At 43.0% G+C, this 20,149-nt stretch overlaps 2 protein-coding genes across 7 annotated transcripts in view; one reads left to right on the top strand and one right to left on the bottom strand.

Moving 5' to 3' along the window:
* The window catches only part of DNAJC1 (DnaJ heat shock protein family (Hsp40) member C1), a 73,709-nt gene extending 59,041 nt beyond the window's left edge, over positions 1-14,668 (top strand). Inside the window, exons 9-12 of the mRNA XM_081163226.1 lie at positions 5,144-5,263; positions 11,832-11,880; positions 12,844-13,334; positions 14,453-14,668. Coding sequence (XP_081019352.1) covers positions 5,144-5,263; positions 11,832-11,880; positions 12,844-13,334; positions 14,453-14,521 — 729 coding nt within the window. The 3' untranslated portion in view covers positions 14,522-14,668. The remainder of the gene's footprint in view (positions 1-5,143; positions 5,264-11,831; positions 11,881-12,843; positions 13,335-14,452) is intronic.
* Positions 14,669-16,165: 1,497 nt separating this feature from the next.
* Positions 16,166-20,149, bottom strand: part of MLLT10 (MLLT10 histone lysine methyltransferase DOT1L cofactor) — a 101,479-nt gene continuing 97,495 nt past the window's right edge. For 5 of the 6 annotated variants that reach the window (XM_081163151.1, XM_081163154.1, XM_081163153.1 and 2 more), the window contains 3 exons: positions 19,854-19,956; positions 17,897-18,094; positions 16,166-16,669 (listed from right to left, as the gene is read on the bottom strand). In XM_081163151.1, the coding sequence (XP_081019277.1) occupies positions 16,625-16,669; positions 17,897-18,094; positions 19,854-19,956 (346 nt within the window). In that variant the 3' untranslated portion in view covers positions 16,166-16,624. The remainder of the gene's footprint in view (positions 16,670-17,896; positions 18,095-19,853; positions 19,957-20,149) is intronic. The other variant, XM_081163152.1, reaches the window with a different exon arrangement.

Below are 20,149 nucleotides of genomic sequence, written 5' to 3'. Positions count from 1 at the left end.
GCTGTCCCCTCACCATGTGGCATCTTCCATCACTCTACTGTAGAGATGAGTTTTGGCCCAGTGTTTCAGTAATATTGGACAAACATGGTTTTAAGTGGCAAAGGCTTATGCTTACACATTCATCTGACTCTGGCTCCAGAGCAGTACAGGGAGAATAAATTCACAGTGTTGCCACCCTCCTAGCTGCTTATAGCAGTGGAGTCACAGGGGGTTATCTTAAAGACACCGTTTACTGTTGTGGAAGAGCTGTAAATTCACCAAACCTTAAGAAGAACAAATAAAAGCCTCTGTGTGTGTGTGTGTGTGTGTGTGTGTGTGTGTGTGTACCCGCATGAGTGTGTACATGTTTATGTATATTGAAGGTGGATGTGTATTCTTCCAGGGTTATGGAGGCCTGTTCTTTTAGCGATTAAAATAAAAGACAAGCTTTCTTTATTTCTGAATTTATTTTGGTAAGAAATGATCAAAGCAAGATATGAACAAGTTTACTTGAATGTCAATTCAAATATACAAAGTTCAGCGGCTCACTTGAGAACAAATTCTTCAGATCTTTTAAAGCAGTGTTTCCCAACCTTTTTTGGGCAAAGGCACACTTGTTTGATGAAAAATCTCGCGGCACACCACCATTACAGCCCCGTGACGTCAGCGCGCAGCGTCACGCCGGGAGGGACGCACGAAAGTGAAAGTTTTCAATTTTTTTCCCTCCCCCTTGCCGGGGAACCTCCAAGCTTTGGGGGTGGGGGGGGAGGAGGCAGCAAAGCGAGGGACTGAGGGACGGCGGCAGCTGAGGCGGCGGCTGTTGTGGTGGCGGCGGCGATAGCGGGCGGAGGAGGGGGCGGCGGCGGGGCCGAGGTGGCCGGCGGCGGCGGGGGAGGCGGCGGCGGGTGGAGCAGGAGGGCGGCCGAGGCCAGTGAGGGAGTAGGGTTGCCCGGGGCTTGAGGAGCCGTCGCCGGGAGTTGCTGCTGCTGTTGTTGCTGCTGCCCGGACATGCCGGCCTCCTCCTCGTCCGCTGTCTCGCGCTCCTCCCTTTTGCACGCGCTGCCCCGCCGCCGCCCCATTGGCTGGGTCCTGTCAGCTGATCCTGTGTTATTTCCTGTGTGTGTGTGTGAGGGGAGAATGGAGAGAGAAACCTCGGCACCACCACCGCGGAGCCGCCCCCGGCTCGACGCGGATCCTCGCCGCCGCCGCCTCTCACCGCCCGACTCGCCCGCCTCCCTCCCACGGCACACCAGCCAACGTCTCACGGCACACTAGTGTGCCGCGGAACACCGGTTGGGAAACACTGTTTTAAAGGTGTTTCTAGGAACATAGAAGCTGCTTTATAACGAGTCAGCATCGTTGTTCCATCTACACTGATTTGCAGTTATTCTCCATAATTAAAGAAAGAGGGTTCCCTACCTAGAAAAGCCCAAGGTTGAACCCCAGACTTGCAAAGCAGATTCTCTACAGCCCTTCCTTATATTCCTGTTGTCAGTGCTGTAGATGTTTATTATGCCAGTTCAGTCATAGCTAAATCCTAGCTGTCAAGGTTCTACTTAATACTTTCAGCAGCATTCAAATAAACATGTTTCTTTTGTCCATAGACTTTTAAAAGATCTCCTGCCCCCTGATTCAAATGTGATCTTTTAGTCTAAGCCATTCATAGCCCACTAAATAGCCAGACTAGTCCATTTAACAGTGTTGGCTTAAATGAAATGATTTAACTTTTGGGGGAAATGTTGCCGATTTGGAAGAAACTTTCCCCCTTCTTCTCAGAATATGGAAACTCATAGTTTAAATTGAGGGCTTTGCTTAACTATTGGTATGTTGATTGTAGCCCCTGGGGCTCAGAAGTAATATATAAGTTAGGCCTGGCATTATATCTTCCAGATAGTGAAGGAATTTGTGTTTGTAAGAAAGGAAGTCGGGAAGTTTAATGTTTTGGGTATGTGTGCATCTCCGCCTCTGCATCTAAAGGGTTCAAGGGAAAGTTGCAATCTCTCTGTCTCTCATTTTATCTCCTCCTCCACAATCTTGTGAGAGAAGCTGGGGTGGGGGGAAGAGAGTGAACTGCCCAAGGCCACTGACTGAACTTTGTCTGAGAACGGCTTTTCTCTAAAATATTATGAGCTCAGCACATGGGACTGCTTTTATGCTCAGGACTTTTGTGGCGGGGCTCTCCTCCCAGGGTCCTCACACATACCGCAAAAGCCACTCTAGGGGTTGTATCCCATAATATGTCCTGTTCCAAGTAGACGAACGGGAACTAAGGAATGTGGCTAATGCAGATCCATTGATTTCAGTGTGTCTGCTCTGCGTATAATTCAGTTGGGTACAAACCCTGTAAATCAGAGACCCTCTGAAGTGGCATCCTGCACTCTGTGATAAGCAGCAGCTGCGAGGAGAAATTGGTGTAATTCCAAAGTATGTGGAGAAGCACTTTAGGTGGAGACAGGAAGCTATGTCCCTCTAAGAGTTGTTGACCACTAGTGACCTTGGCTGGGGAGTTGGAAGTCCAACAATGTCTGGAGAGCCATGGGATTCCTATACCTGACTTCATGTGTTGTTCTTCAAATGCTGGCCTTTGATAGTACCACCTAACTTTATTTTTAACAGTGTGGATCTGCTTGTCACTTAACCTTTTTTACTTGGAATGGCAAATCTAACAAAAAACAGTCTTGTCCGCTCAATATTTGTGCCGAGAATTCAAAGTGGGGATTTTTTCATTCAGCGTGTTCTTTTGAATACACAAAGTTTTAAGTAATGATGGGCAGCTAATTATTAGTGTTAGGAAACTAGGCTGCAAAGCAGCTGTCTCTTGTGTTCTTAAATGTCATCTATGTGAAAGACAATTTGTGGAATTGTTCCATTTCCTACTATCTCCCCGCCGTTTCAGATTGTTCAAAAGCTTTGCAGACTTTCACACTATTAGACTTATGTTTGGCTATCTGGTATTGAAAGCTTTTGATAGAAAGAAAAAGAAAAAACAGTTTCTCCCTGTTCTTTTGTTTTTACACTGACTTCTCGGAACACTTCTCTCCGCTTGAAGAAATGCTGAATAGCAACACTTGACATACTTTCTGCCAACTCCCCAGGTAATGGTATAGGTCAAGATCCAAGAGCCACATTCCTAGCTCAAGGGACCCTGCAGAATTTCAGAGTCTCCCTTTCTGACAGCATCAACCCCTTCCCCCCCTCCTTGCCCCCAGCCAAATCTTATAGCAGCTTCACAAACCCGATATAGTGCAAATTGCTACAGGAGCAGTGGGATGTTCGAAATCCCACCAAGTACGTAATAAGCCATTGTACACATCTGAAAGGGCTTTTTGGATCCTGGCCAACAGCACATGATACTTGGGTAGTGAATTTTACATTAAGTATCTATAAGTGCCTCTTTCCGGGGGGGGGGGGAGCATGGTGCAACTGAAAGCTCTATTACTTGCACTGGAAATTAGCTGCCTTTCCCTGATCCAAAGCACTGTTAGTTTCCCACTGCACCACACGTGTGTGTGTGTGTGTGTGTGTGTGTGTGTGTGTGTGTGTGTATTTCTTTCCTCCTCCCCAGAAAAAAAGTACATCCTTATTGATATCTACGTCTGTGTGTCTGTGTCTCCATCCACCCACACAGCCGGTCCTGAATTATTATGGTTATACAAAAGTCGCACAGATATGATTTTCAGCATTTGGTGAACAAAGGCATGCACGGACACAAAACAGGGGATGATTGATAAAATCCTTCCCACTATTGGCTATTATTTACTGCTTCTTAAGCGGCAGGCTGTATATTTATGCCAATTTATCTGCTTCAGGGAGCATTCTTGATAGCAGGACAAAGTGAATAAAAGTAGTTTGCTTTGCAAATGAATGCAAATGGCAGAGCCTTTGGGAAGCCTGTTAAACAGGGGCAAGGCCCTCTGATTAGGAGTGAAGCTGCCATTTGGACATGGTGAAAAGAGCACGCTTGAGCCATTGATTGGGGGAGACAGTGAAAAGTCAGGGAAGGGCCCCGTTTAAGCTTGTGGTGGAGCAGGCGGACGTCAGCGTGGTTAGAGCACAGTGGGAGAATGACAGGCAGGATTAGTGTCAGGGAGAAGCTTTGCCGTAGCTGTGGAGATGGTCTCTGGGGTCATTCACCTCTGAATGTTGTTCTGTGCTGATGGCTCTGTAATGCAAACTGCTTGGTGCCTGCCTGTTCATTATCGGAAATGGTGATTAGGGGGAGGTATTTGTCATAAAGGGCTCTTTTTAGAAATAAATAGAAATGGGAAGCTGTTGCTTGCTGCCCGTGCCAGTGCAGAGGAAGCCTGGTGCAGATGGCCTTTCTGATGAGAAAAAAAGGGGAAGGTGGAAACAGCTGCTTGCATGTGAATGAATGTTAAGGCTTCTCTATATAGAGCCCCTGCGCTCCTGCTTCAAGGTTTGGGGGCTTGATTTGTCATTTTTAGAAAAGAAGAAATTGGAGTTTGGGTTTGCAATTGAGGGAGCATGTGTATTGGTCTCTCTGGAAACAGCTACTCTGCCCCTAAATGTGCTGTGCTCAGGAGCTATTCATTCCAGGTGCTTCCAATAGATTAACCACCAGAGGTTTAAGCAGACGTTGGATGGCCACCTGTCGTGGATGCTTGAGCTGAGATTCCTGCATTGCTGGGGGTTGGACTAGATGACCCTTGGGTTCTACAATTCTGTGGTACTATGACCACCTCCACAAATCCTTTCCTTGTTGGAGAAAAATCTAGGCAGATTTGTTACACCATTAAAAATGCAACAGTGCAGTAGTGTATTGGATTGTGTGATACACACAACCACAAATCCAGGGTCTTTCCTAAATTCACTTCCCTGGGGATATGGATTTTATGCACAATTTTGTCATGTTAATACCTTAAAGCATCTGACACTATTAAACATGTTGCATTTGTAGAATTTGTGTGCGCCTGCACGCATGTGTGTCCAAATCATTATAAATAAACTAGACCTGCTAGGTATATGTGTTCTTCTATTCAACAAGCAAGAGTACGAAGTATTAAGCAAGCTATAAAATAATTGTATTTGCAGTGAACACCTTTTGCATGATTACTTTGCTTTAGTCTTGTGCTCAGTGTCTCTACCCCCTCCTGCCACAGACAAACCCTCCTTGTGTAATGAATGTTCTTCAAATGTTTTACAGGCACCGGAATGGACGGAAGAGGACCTTAGCCAACTGACAAGAAGTATGGTTAAGTTCCCAGGGGGGACGCCTGGTCGATGGGAAAAGATTGCTCACGAATTGGGTCGATCAGTGGCAGATGTGAGTTCACTCAAATTTGCATTGTATGGACAAACCAGAACAAGACAGGCAGTGTAGAAGCCAGACATAGATGGGGTCCAACATTGTCTTTTGAGAGAGGCTGCAATCCTTTTAGGACCTGGAAGTGAACCATTAACTAACTAAGCAAGAAGCAGATGTCAGCTGGTCCCCCTGCTCCACAATTAACAGCTGTAACTGATCAGCTATATGGGGATTCTGGCGCTTAGAGACTCAAGCTACTGTAACCCGATAACAGAAAAACAATGCCAGTTTTAGGCTTTCTAGTAAACCCTCTTTGCTGGAAGAGGACATTTGTGAGACTTAAGTAAAGATAATATTTCTGGTTGGGCCAACCCCCCCTTCAAAAAACCCTAAATGCAGATCAGCTAATAGTGTTTAGACAGGTGGTATCCATTAATTAAGCTTGGGATCCCCCCCCCTCTCTCTCTCTCTCTCTCTCACACACACACACACACACACACACATACACACACACACAATGATGGACCTACATCCTAACACAGAATACGGTGATGTGTAAAATGACAAATTTAGCACTTTGTGAGGCAAAACATCCACTGTTGTTTCTTTTTAAAATGGACTTAAGGAGTTATATTTCTTGAGTACTGTTCTGGGAGAGAAGAAATTGAATTCTCTTCAGTTCAGAGGCATCAGGGAAAGAGCATGAAAATTAGTTGAACCTCATCAATGGTACTTGGCTGTTGTCACATCTGGGCATTAAGAACATCCCATTGCTGGGAGAAGAAGCTGACCTCCGTAACCACTTTGTGTAGCATTGATCACTATCCCACTAGGGACAGTGTCTCACTAGGCAACAGGTTCTTTAAGGAAGTGTGTCTCCTCAGAGGTTGAGGATGAAAAAACTAGTACTGATCCTGAGAGTTGGTGGTTTGAACATTAAGAACATGGGTAGTTGGGTATACAATAGGCATGGGCTGCATCAATAGGAGTATAGCATCTAGATCAAGGGAAGTAATAGTGCCACTGTATTCTGCTCTGGTCAGACCTCACCTAGAGTACTGTGTCCAGTTCTGGGCACCACAATTCAAGAAGGACACTGACAAACTGGAACGTGTCCAGAGGAGGGCAACCAAAATGGTCAAAGGCCTGGAAACGATGCCTTATGAGGAACGGCTAAGGGAGCTGGGCATGTTTAGCCTGGAGAAGAGGAGGTTAAGGGGTGATATGATAGCCATGTTCAAATATAGAAAAGGATGTCACATAGAGGAGGGAGAAAGGTTGTTTTCTGCTGCTCCAGAGAAGCGGACACGGAGCAATGGATCCAAACTACAAGAAAGAAGATTCCACCTAAACATTAGGAAGAACTTCCTGACAGTAAGAGCTGTTTGACAGTGGAATTTGCTGCCAAGGAGTGTGGTGGAGTCTCCTCCTTTGGAGGTCTTTAAGCAGAGGCTTGACAACCATATGTCAGGAGTGCTCTGATGGTGTTTCCTGCTTGGCAGGGGGTTGGACTCGATGGCCCTTGTGGTCTCTTCCAGCTCTATGATTCTATGATTCTATGATTCTATGAACTGTCTGCCTAACATGAAGGTTGCAGACAACCCAAGATACAACCCAGATTTTCAAGGAGCAGTTGTCAAATGTGTTCAGACCACTGTAGTTGCTAACCTTGTGGCAGACTTGTGACTGTGTAGTCAGAGTTCACTTTGTCTTTCCAGGGATGATAAAGACCAAGGGTATTTTGAAGGAACATAGGAAGCTGCCTTATAACGAGTCCACTGGTCCATCGAGTCCACTGGTCCATCTATTAATTATTATTTTTATATTGTTGTTTTTGTTCAGTATGATTGAAGCCTTATAGCACACTGCGTCAGTGCGTCTGTTAAGCAAAATTTGGATGGTTTGAGCTGACCCAGTGTTTGCTGTGGGGAAGATTCCTGCATTGCAGGGGGTTGGACTAAATGACCCTGAATGTCCCTTCCAACTCTATGATTTCTGTGAAACTGATAAGCAGCAGCTTTCCAGGATTTCAGGCAGGGCGTCCCAGGCCTCCCTGGAGATGCCTTGCTCTATCACTGGGCTTTAGCCCTTCCCCCCAGTTTAAAAAAACCAACCCTCCTTTTTTTCACCTGGCTTATGTTAAGTCAGCTATAATAATCTAAGAATTGCCTTACTGGAGCACAACCAAAGTCCATTGAATTTAGACATCTCCCCAAACAATGGCCAGCCATATGACTTTAGGAAGCTCCCAGGCAGCACACAAGGGTGGTAAGGATCCCTCTCCAGTGGCTGGTAATTGGTGATATTGTGCACTAGAATATATATTTATTGGGCTACTGTTATCCCACTTTCTAGCCCCGAGAAACCTCACAATGTGGCTTAGCAAAAAGTCTGAAAATTGCGCCCAGATCTAGCACAGGAACAGAAAAGGCAGGTGCCTGCACGGAACCAGGGTCTCTCTGGTAGCCTTTTCTGATGTCATAACAGGCAGCAGCTACCACCAAAAATTTCTAAGGAACTGAAATGGAGGTCAGCCACCGAAAGTTGCTCAGCCCATGATAGAAGCAGTTTTCTACTGCTGGAAGTTGGCAGTTGCCAGGCAACAGCTCCAAGTAAGGATCTCTGAGGAAGTACAGAAGCTCATTCAGCTGTCATGGCTATCCTTTGTCCATTTGGCCATGACAACAAAAGCCTATGTTCTAATGGTTTTAACATAAAAAATAAATAAATGTGTGTGTGTGTGTGTGTGTGTGTGTGTGTGCACATACACATATACATACACATGTGTACACATATACATACATATGTGTATATGTATGAGCCAGACCATTGATCCATCTAGCTTTGTATTAAATACACTGACCAGAAGCGCCTCTCCAGGGTTTCAGGCGGGGTCTCTCCCAGCCCTACCTGCAGATGCTGGGGATTGAACCTTCTGTATGCAAGGCAGATGCTGTGTCACTGAGCTACGGCCTTTTCTCACTGTCCACCACCTTAGGCTCTATTTACAGACAGATCACATAATAAAACTTTTCTGAACTATGGGTGGGTTTTTTTGGGGGGGGGGGTAAGATGAGTCTTGTGGCTAAACTGTCCACCATTGGAAAAAAATCTTACTGCACACACTGTACTACAGAATGGTTATAGACAGTGCTGTTTTTCTAGGAAAAAGAGGTGCCTGAATTCTCCATGAATACCTCCCTTATTCTCTTATAATGGCAATGGTGCCCACCTGAGAGGTGCCAGAACTGAGTCCCAGTGAGTTCCCCCTGGGAAAAAAAGCCCTGGTTAAAGAGGATGTTGTTCACTATATGTTATTTATATAAAGGTATTTATGAACAATGTCAGTCTTGAGTTTGGCTGCAGGAAAAAAGGTCGTTAACATGAAGTGAGTTTGTGTGCTTTTTACTGTTGGGATAGGGACACAGGTGCCGCTGTGGGTTAAGCCACAGAGCCTAGGACTTGCTGATCAGAAGGTCGGCGGTTCGAATCCCCGTGACAGGGTGAGCCCCCGTTGCTCGGTCCCTGCTCCTGCCCACCTAGCAGTTTGAAAGCACGTCAAAGTGCAAGTAGATAAATAGGTACCACTCTGGTGGGAAGGTAAACGGCGTTTCCATGCGCTGCTCTGGTTTGCCAGAAGTGGCTTAGTCATGCTGGCCACATGACCTGGAAGCTGTACACCGGCTCCTTCGGCCAATAAAGTGAGATGAGCGCCGCAACCCCAGAGTCGGTCACGACTGGACCTAATGGTCAGGGGTCCCTTTATCTTTACCTTACTGTTGGGATGAGGAAAATTATGTTGGCTTGTGTTCTCTATTTGTGTTAGCTGCCAAGAAATTGAGAGCCAGATTTGTTGTTTGTTTGTTTATAGCTTATAGATAAACAAATAAAATGGTTACTACTAGTAGTACATATAGAAAAATAGAATATTAGGGAATATGTTGGCTACACTGTCCCCCCCCCCATACCACTTCTGTAGTGAAATACGAAAATGATCTATGCATTGTGTACCCCTTCCTTCTTTCCCGAACCTTTCCTGAATCATTGCACAAGTTCAGCATGGGGAGCAAATTTATTTGCACTACTACTTTTTCCAAGCTGGTTAGATTTTTAAAATGAGGTGTATTCGGATTTTAAGAAGTAAGTAATTAGCTTCTCTAGCTTCTGAAGTAGTATTTTACTCCAAAACAATTTTTCATCAGTGGCACTGGAGCCTGTTCTCCTTGTTCGGCCATGTGAGGTGTTTTCTTTCCCTTTTTCTTGTTTTCCTGAACCTTCTCTCAATCTGTATGCATTTTTTAAAAAAGTATCCTGCCCAATCTTAATAAGATGATTAGTTTTAGTAGTTTTACAGTGCCTTGGTGTGAAATAAGTCAGGTAACCACTTTATTAGAACCCCCCCCATCAGCTTAGATCTCCTCAACTCACAACTTACCATGTCAGCTCGATTGTAAGAAATAGTCTCCAGAATCTAAACATTTGAAGCAACTGTGTAACGTCTAAGCCGCTTCACCTCTCCTTTCAAAACAAAGTCCAGACCAAAAACAAAAATCCTCTCAAACCAATCAGTATAATGGGATCACATTTTTATTTGTAAGTGGAAAGATAATGCAGCATTTATTAAATTACTTTCCTGGTTTGGGCTTGTGGTATTAATTAGATTTGTTTTTGTCAAGCGTTTCGATTATGAAAGGGAAGCCTTCCAGTTCTCTTTAATCAGAGTTCCTGCCAGCTGACCCGGTTACCTGTAACAGCACCCCATGTCTGCCTCCACACATCTGTTCTTTGACCCGTTTCCCCCTTGTTGAATTTTTGGCTCTCATTCTTGCCCTCTTACTACTTGAAGAAATAATTGAACATTCTTCCCCCACCCCTCCTAAACACACTCCCCCCCCCTTCAATGGGTGAGCTCTCCTTGGTTTGGTTAACGAATGGCTCACTTGTTTCAGGCTTCCCCAGCAAGATGAGCTCCTCGACAACTGGCTATACTGACTGGGGCTGATGGGAGTTGGAGTCCATCCACATCTGGGTGGCCACAGGCAGTGTGGTGTAGTGGATACAGAACGCGGAGCTTCTGTTAAAGCTTAGGCATTGTTACAGGTTGAACCTATGCAGTCAGAAATAAGCACTCCTGAATTGGAAACTGCATAGGATGGTAACAGACATGCATGTGAATATGTATTTATTGGGCTACTGTTATCCCACTGAGATAACTCACTCAACGCGACTTACCAGAGTCTGAAAATTGTGCTCAAATCTAATACAGGAGCAGAAAACGCCTGGCATTTGTATGGAACCAGGGTCTCTCAGGGAGCTTTTCCTGGTGTCATAACAGGCAGCAGCTACCACCAAAAACTTCTAAGGCACTTGTGAAAGGTGCCTTGGGATCATGGTCATTATTTTTTAAAGTTTTTAAAAGGACGCTAAAAATTGTGAAAACAATCTGGTGTGTGTGCAAAGCAGACTCATAGTTGTTTATTTTCATGTGGTTATTTCACTGTAAGTTTTTCAACTGGCAGCAAAGAGCTCTCCGGTTCCATTCACATGAAATAATATCATTTGCTTGGCTGAGAGGATGTAAACTGATGCTGCTTTGCCTCTGCAGTCACTAATCTCTTATATTCAGGCTGCAATAGCAGATTGATGGGGGATTTGCTGCCTGCATGGAAAAGGCCCAGGTAGGCAGCAAAACAACAATGGGCAGGTGGGTAGATAGGAGCACACTTTTCTAATTAGTGTGGTGCTTGGCAGTGTGAGGTAAAGGGAGAGCAGTTATAAAAACATCCCATATGTCAAAGAGAAGATATAGGGAAACGATTAACTGCCACTGGGCTGTCTAAATTTGAGCTCATGAGTAGAAACACACTACCTTTTAACTTCTGTTACCATGAGGTGTAAACGACTCCAGATCTGCGTTAAACATAGATTAGTATTATTTGAGGGAGAGATTGTCTAGGGAAGTGATCCATGAAGAGAAACTGATTGCTGGTCTTAGGTTTTCTGTTAATTGTTTTCTATTTAAATAAGAGTTTATCTTAAAGAACACTGATTAACCTGTATTTTTGAAAAACCGTATACGATTTCATGCAAATCATGATGCTGTCCCCCTTTTTAAGAGCAAGGTTATGAGCGTCATCTGGGTGAAATAAGAAATCTTCCTCTTTTCCCTTTCTTATTGGAGTTGGAGCCCTTTGGCCTAGAGAGAGAGCCAGTGTGTTGTGGTTGTTTGTTGACCGACTTGTTACACTTATACCCCATCCTTCCTTTTAAGCAGCTCAGGGCAATGTCCACAATCCTGCCCCACCCTGCTTCTCATCTGGGAGGATTGTTCACAGTTTTGCTTGCAAGACATACACCAGAGTCCATGTTTATTTAATAAAATATTTATTGTAATTATATATCATGTACATTGGGCTTTTAGAATAGCTGAATAGGGATGGAAATGTGCAGCTGGTCTCCGTCAATAGTTCTGGTTATTGGTATTCACTGGACCCTTTGTCTTGATCAGTTTTCTTTGGTGTCTTCTTTTAAGCCATCTTACAAAACATATCTATAAATTAAATGCTTTCTCTTTCTTCCTAAACAGGTCACCATGAAAACCAAACAGATTAAAGATTCAGTTACGTGCGCTCCTGGTAAGTTTCTAGTGCTTCTGTTATTTGTTTCTTGATGCTTGGATCATAATTAATCTGTGTTAAGTGAGACTGGAGTACATTCAAGCTTAAAAACATTAGTGCCTTGCTGAATCAGATAGTAGTTCAGTATTCTTTCCAGCAACCAGCAGCAACTAGGTGAACCTCCACAAATCCGCCTTTCCTCACTGCCCACATTCTGCCCACCCCTATTTTGGCCAGTTCCTGGGTCAGATCTCCCCGGCCAAACTTTTTTTAGAGAATAGGAACTCCTGCTCCAGCTATAACATTGCCGCCATGCAGGGTCTCAGCTTGCCCCACCAGACTCATGGTATTGGGAAATGGCAATGCATTCTCTTCCCATCCCTTATCCCTGCAATGACCTGGGAGTTGAGTGTTCAACTCAAGCCATAATGTTAGAGTGATATATCTGCAGAATGAAACCTCGCAATCCTTCCTCCACAACTTTGAGAAACTCACAAGAAACTTGCCTCTTCTATAAAATGATCCAGGCAGAAAGGGACTTGTATATGCCCTTATTAAGTGGATAATATGAGGCTCTACCCTTCAGTGGTTAGCAGTGCAAAGGACACAGAATAACTAAGGGTTCCGTTAGCAGTAGGGGCAATGCAGTTCATTCATTTCAAACCAGTGGAAATTGTGCAGTAGCAGGTGCATGTTAACAAAGGAACCAGAAAACAGTGCCAGATGTTTTAGCATCATACCTAATTGATGCTATTTCTGGATTGCTTAAGTCAGGTGTGCCTACCATGGAAACAAAGAAGGAAGTAAAAACAGAAGCCCAAATTCATTATTTTTATGAACTCTTGATTTTTTGAGTAGATGTATCAGATTTTTTTCAAGGATTGACTCAACAATTACTTACTGGGGGGTAACAATTGCAGAATAAGAATACTATAGGATCGGTTTCCCCTTCCCTGGCTTAAATCATGCTGTTTCCAACAGGTATCGTTAGGCTGTCAGAGCTGAAAATGTTGGCCCAAAACTCTAAATCCAACAAGGCCAGTGTTAACTTGTCAGATCATATAATCACTCAGCGGGAAAAAGATGAGGAAGACCTGGAAGAGGACGTGTCAAAGTACAGTTGTGACCCAGAACCAATAGATATGGCAACAGCAGATCAACAAGAGACTGCGTTGACTGAAGCCAGACACCGCAGGAGGAAAACAATACCAAAGGGCCCTGAAGTGACACTCCCAGTGATGAAAGAGGCAGCAGAGGACAAATGTAGGGGGAAGCGCCAGAAGGACTTTGACACTGCAGATCAAGAGGAATATAGCGATGAGGAGGCCAGAAAAAGAGAGAGATGCCGCAGTTCTGAAGACTTGTGGACTCAGAATCAACAGAAGCTTTTGGAGCTGGCCTTACAGCAGTATCCAAAGGGAACGGCAGAACGCTGGGATAAGATTGCCAAATGTGTTCCAGGGAAAACTAAGGTGAGGTCATGCTCTCGTGTAGGGTTAAAGCACTCTGCCATTGGGTGTGGTGTGTGGTACACTAGCTAAAAGCTGAAGCCGCCTCCTTGATTCTGCCAAAAGTTCATCGTGAGGGAGGGAATGCACTTCAGTTTTCAGCAAATGTTGCTGAGAATGAGGTGTGGCATATGGCTAAATGCTGTAGCTGCTAACATGCAGCTTCTTTCAAGGCAGGGCTTTTGGAGGTTTGGGCTGGTTCTGTATAGCATTGCTTCTAAACTGGTAAAACAGTGAAGTTAGGTCCATTCGCAGACGACTCTGGGGTTGTGGCGCTCATCTCGCTGTCGGCCTAGGGAGCCAGTGTTTGTCCGCAGACAGCTTCCAGGTCATGTGGCAGCATGACTAAGCTGCTTCTGGCGAACCAGAGCAGCGCATGGAAATGCCGTTTACCTTCCCACCGGAGCGATACCTATTTATCTACTTGCACTTTTGATGTGCTTTCGAACTGCTAGGTTGGCAGGAGCAGGGACCGAGCAACGGGAGCTCACCCCGTCGCGGGGATTCGAACCGCCGACCTTCTGATCGGCAAGTCCTAAGCTCTGTGGTTTAACCCACAGCACCACCCACATCCCTGAAGTTAACATAGTGAGGCCCAATATTAGTTTCTGGCATTTTGCTTTTACGAAGTCTTGTTGGTCCATTAGAAACATTTCAAAATCCACTAATGTGAATTTTACTTTATTAGGGTTATGCGAAATGAATGTGAGCAAGGTTGTTTCTTTTAGATAGAAATAGAACTTTTTGCATAGTTTCTTTGACAGCCCACAGAAAGGCAGCAAAAACAATTGGTGTGAATGTGTTGGTTGGTACAAGCAGTGAGTCGATAGCTGTGAAACGTGGACTTGAAATCTCTGCAAGGACCTGGGATCATTCTGTATGGCAACTTGTTCACGCATTTTCCCCATGGAATTGTCTCACTATGGACACATTTACACTGAGAAATTCCATAACATGAACTATTTAGGATATTTTCCACGTTGACAGTTTTCCATAAAATGCCCCTTTAAATTGCTAGCATATGTTTTCATTTAACAAAAGTGAAATATCCTTTAATCTCAATTCTGCTTCTCTACCTGCAGGAAGAATGTGTGACTCGATACAAGTTGCTGGTTGAACTCATACAAAAGAAAAAAATGGCAAAGAGCTGAATGAACATTCTCAAGAACTTTGCTTACCAAAAATGGAGATATTTTAAACAACATATGCAGTAACTTGTATTTTTGTACCTCAGTATTTCAGTATGTCATGTGCCTTAGTAAAAAATAAATCAATACATTTTATGCCTTCCTTCAAAACTTGTGCTTATAAGATCAATGGATTTTCCCCCCAAGAAAAGTATGTAAGAACCAATTACTTAAACCTATTAGTAAAACATGGCCTAAAAACACCATAAAATCTGTAGTCCAAAATCTCTACAGGGAGGGATGATCAACATGGTGCCCTCAAACTGTTGTGGGACTTCAAGCCACAATAGCCAAGTTTGGCGAGAGCTGTGGTTCAGCAATATCTAGAGGGTGCCAGGTTGGGGGGTTAATAGAACATTTAGTGAATATTGCTATTTTTAGAGTGTGCTGCATGGGGTCCTACCAGATACAGCAAATCAGGCGAAGCTGGAACTTCAGATGCCGACTTTAAAACATGACTTCTCATTCACACACACAACGATGTGTGTAATACAATCCAATGATAAGCACATCATCAAAAAACAAAACTGCAGTTGGAAGAAATAAGTTGGGTTATGTTTACAACCATAAACAATATTAAAATTTATTAACCAAAGCTTTGTACATATCTTTATATAAACTTGCAATTTTACATCTAGCAAAACAGCAACAATTTGTACAAATTGTTACAGAATATTAACGAGTGATTTAAGCAAATTAAACCACACTGATTTACTTTAGTAAATTATCTACAAAAGTGATTTGTGACTTTTTAAAAAAATTCCCATGAACATATAAAAATAAATTATTCTTTCATTTTTAATTAAATCTACCAATTAGAAATATTACAAATCAAAATATCCACCTTATGAATTTTCCACAATACAAAAAACTGTCACAAAACCTTATTTACAGAAATGAGGTAAGAACTGTGCAATGTTTAACCAAACGATATTGCAGAAACAATAGGTTCATCCAATTAAGTACACAGTGTAGGTCTAAAGTATACTTGAGTATTTTCCACTAATAATTCACACAAATTCAGATTAGTGGCCATTAAATCCCAACCTCAATCTATGTTCTGCTATACTGCATAGTCATACCATGAAAATCAACTATTCAAAGTGAAAATATTTTTTTTAAAAAAATTCCACCCGTTTACACCATTTCCTCAGAAATGTGAAATTCCTCCCCCCCCCTTTCTTTTTTTGGTAATTTATTAGTGGAAAGCAACCCAGGTAACAATTTGCCTGAGCTATCTACAGTGACAAACACTTCTCATAAAGGCAGATCGATGGGGACGGCTGCTGGTGCAAGGTTGAGCACACTGACGGCTTTCACAAAGACTTGTTTAGTGCATGCCCAGCTATACAAAGCAATTCCAACTCAATAGAGGTAAGCAACAGGCACTTGGGTTAATTCAAATATTACCAGAACATGAGTTGCCCTCTCGTCTGGTAAGATTTATCATCTTTGAACTGATCTGTTTTTTTCCAGCAACCTTAAAAAAAAATCCAATTGAGCATTAGCCACCATTTGTCATTACTTGAGACTTCTTGCTTTAGCAAAACATCCATTAAAGTTAACTGGGGGTGGGAGTAAAAAGTTTAAAACCTGGTCCTTTATTGGGGGGGGGGACGGGTACCTCTTTAAAAAAAACCCACTGGTGTTTAGCTAAACAGTAACAACTTGCCATTGGCAGATACTGCAATTTGGCTTGCTTTCTTCAAACAAGTAATGGATCTGGAACAGGCAGGGACAGACAGTCTGTTCATTAGCACCCTGGTATGTTAAAAGGCTACTAGTTCAGCAGCAGAAGTCAAACAAATGGCCCAAACTGACAACTCTAATATGCAAAAATACTTTAAAAGTTCCATGAAATTGGAAGAAAACAGTTAAGGTTCAGTGCAACAAAAAGCAACAAGGTCAAAGCCTTACAATAAATGTCTTCAGGTAGATTTGCTTTTCCAGTGTGCAGTTAGCTCCTTGTTGCATTGAGTCATACCTGCAGAGAGTCTGCAACTTGCAAACTGATGAAGTGCTCTCACAGCAGGACACATAATTCTCATGTTTTTATTTCTCCAAATGTCAATTCTTTTCCGGTGCAACTGGTCCACTTTTATCATTGAGTCTCTGGAGACGAAATCAACATGTCATGCCAGCTTACAATTGTGTCACATTATCAGGGTGTTTTTTTAAAAAAAAACTAAAACAAAATGGTAATACATCAAAAGAGAGAGATGTTTTGTTGTTTTTATGTATGGCAAAACTTCCTAAGGTTGAGAAGCAACATAAAATGAAAACTTTTGACATAAAAGGATGACATTTGGTCTCTAGCCTGCACTCCCCTCACTAAGGGGGGGGGGAGCGAACCACCACCTAAAAGCTCTCATAAGCTGCTTCTGGATTCAGCTAGTTTTTGTTTTCTCCACAGTACACAAAATCTGAATTAATATCTACAGGATTTTTAGGAAACAAAGCACACATTTCATTATGAAATAATGAATGCAGATGTATTCACTGTTTGTTTACTTCTACTGTTCCAACTGAGAAGCAGCACCTTTACAGATAGTTTGGGTTTGGTATGTGAGGAAATAGGGGGGGATACTAAAAACAGCATTTCCTATTTGTTTCTGTCACTAAATATCACATTCAATGAGTTTTGGGAAATATGCAAATAATTTGCAATACTGATTAATTGATCAGGTAATTGCTGATTGGTTACTAACTCTTTAAGATTGGTGGCTAGCCCTATTCAAAAGCAGTGGTTAATTACTAAGACATGAAGGTAATGTTATTGAGCCAAGTCCTATCAAAGGAACAGCTTTCACAGCTTTTCTGAAAAAATAAATTTAACAGTGAAATTTAGAAAGCTAGACAACAGTAATGGGCAATGCCAACGCAGAAAGATGGTTATTTCCTCTCTTGTGCTAATGTTCCAGTGCTAGAGTTCAATATGCTGTGGGTCCTCCAGTAGTTTATTGAAAAGTATTGTAACTAGATGGTGCTAAAAGCGCAAAAATACCCCCACGGCTGGTACAAAGCAACAACTAGCAGCATGTGGTCGAAACACAGCAATGGCGCGCACACACACAAGTGCAACTGTAGCAACAAATGCCCTTGCTGTCCCCTGGAAAAGTAGAAGAGCTGCAACATTATCCTAGTGAGGGGTGAGCTTGAAGGCTTTACTAGGCAGGGACCAGAGGGGTTCTCAGTCTAAGGACTGGATGCCAAAGTAGATGTGACAGTTCAAGCCACTCATTTCCCTTGGGGTTGGTATTTTTAACCTTTACCTAGTTAAGACCTTCTCCTGCACTTGAATTTGCTTATATGAGCAGTACACGTATACTGTATACTTACAGTTACTTTTTGAGCTGTGTTATCCCCATGAATGGTAAGGAATGGGTTACTCGTAGCTGTATGAAGTGGGGATGCCTGATTGCCTGCCAGCAAGTTATTGATGGGAATCTGTGTTGCTCCAGAAATCTGCAATTGTTGTACTTCAGGCTGGTGGTGTTGCTGCTGAACTAGTTGATACAGAAGAGCCTGGTGCTGTTCCTCAAGTACAACGGAGAAGGAAAGTTTTAGTCATTTTATGGATGAACACGTTTCTTCTTGCATTCAGAAAAACGAGTAGTCAAAACTGGTGAAAACTAAACTTGTGAGTGAAGTAACTCCTCCCTTAGCCAGGATTTACAAACACTTTTCTGTAGTTTAGATTTAAAATTACTGTAGTTGACTTTCCACAGCTTCAAGGCAGAAGGAGCAGCCAGAACTAGCCTCTTAAAGCTGCTGTTGGTAGAGAGGTCCCTTGCCTACTCAGAACTAATGTTTTGCCACAATTAAGAGCAGAGCTTTGATACAGGGAAGTCCAGTTCACATCCCTGCTTAAGTATGAAGCACACTGGCAGGCATTGAATAATTATTGCAAGAACCAAAACACAACTTTGAGTAGACAAGTGGGATGCAGAAACAAAGACATGAACCAGGGAAAGCAGAAAGTCATGCTGTGGACTACAAATCTAGGGGAGAGTAAACTTTAAAGGGTAGTGCAACAGAGATATCTGAAAGCCCCTGTCTTCTTCCTGACTAAGCCAATCTAAGAATCCAGTATACATTTTCTTTCTCCTTTTCAACAGAGTAGACTTTGGATGTACAAAGCAAAAGCATTTGTGTCAGAAGCTAAATGAAAAAACTTTTGGAGAACTAACAGGTGGCAGGATCTAGTAAAGCACCTTTCTAAAGAGCTATAAGATATAAAACATTTCTTGTGTATGTCTTCAGTTGATACTGGATTGTGAATGTAAATGACTGATTAGCTTCAGGGTGCTTATAGTCTACCCCCACATCATGGTACCCCATTCAAAAATGTATGCATGTGAAAGAGAACACTATGTGCCTGCAAGTTGTATGTCTACAAATCTCTCAGGAATATCTTTGCCTCTTATTTTGTACCAATGCCATAAACATCTTTCAAGCTGAAGAGAAATCCTTCCAGGTTGAAGCATGTTGTAACAGTTCTACAGTAGCAAAAGAGGTTGAGGAGACCATCTCCTCTTCCAGTCTGACGCCCACTCCACTTCCTGTGGAGCAAAGTGAGCCAGCCCTCTGTTCTCCAATAAATGGGAGATAGTTAGTGACGGGTTGGAAGGAATGGGACAGGCAAAGCCATGGTTTTTGCTCTTCTAGTTATGGGAGGCTTGCATGTCTTATGTGGTGAGTTGTTGGAATTACATTTGTTCCAACATCCACATCTGTACAATTGAAGGTATGGTTGGCCCTTGGCAAAGAGGTGGCAATTTTGTGATATGGCTGGATGGTGCCTTGCATGCCTCCTTCCAGCAAGTCCTGCAGCCAAGCTGGTGCCAAATGTATTGCTCTGCTTTCCTTTGGACTGCATCAGAGGGGCTGAGGGGGTCATCTGAGGACCTCCAGTCAAACACACACACACACTGCCCAGGCCGGCAGCCGGGGGAGGTCACTTCAGTGCTGCTAACACAGCAGTTTGACTTCGCTTCGATTTAGGCGGTGTTGTTTTTTACGGAAGTCCTTTTGATGATACCTCAGGCACCAAAATGCATCTGGCCATCTACTTCTTCTCATTCAAGATTCTGAACTGCTTAAAGCTCAAGCAGCCTTTTGTGCTTCTCTTAGAGAAACCTGTAAAAACGGTTCTATAATTTTTCCTGGGTCCCTCTCTGTGAGCACCTTTTTGAAGCTTGTGACAAGATTTAGAACAAGACCCAAACTAGCTACATAAACATCAACACTTGCCCCCGAACTCTGGAAATAAAAGGGACGATAAAAAAAGACTCACTGGTGTGAATTGTTGAGTATTCAGTAACTGCTGAAATTGCTGGTGCTGTTGATGTAGCAGGAGTTGTCTCTGTTGCTCCGGAAGAAACCCAAGTCCAGAAGCACTGCAAATGACAAACAAACTCTTAACTGGAAATGCATTTATCTGGTAAATTAGCTCCTTGATCATTTTTATGGCACTCTTTCAGCAAAAGTTAAAAAAAATTATCTAAAACATTAAATATATGCAGATTAACATGCATGTGCCTAGATACATTTGATTATACAGCCTATTAAAATTATTTTAAAACTTTGATG

Source organism: Podarcis bocagei, assembly GCF_964188305.1.
Source record: "Podarcis bocagei genome assembly, chromosome: 12".
Classification (NCBI taxonomy): Eukaryota; Metazoa; Chordata; class Lepidosauria; order Squamata; family Lacertidae; genus Podarcis; species Podarcis bocagei.
Note: the sequence above shows the minus strand (reverse complement) of the source record. Positions and strands in the feature narration are given on the sequence as shown.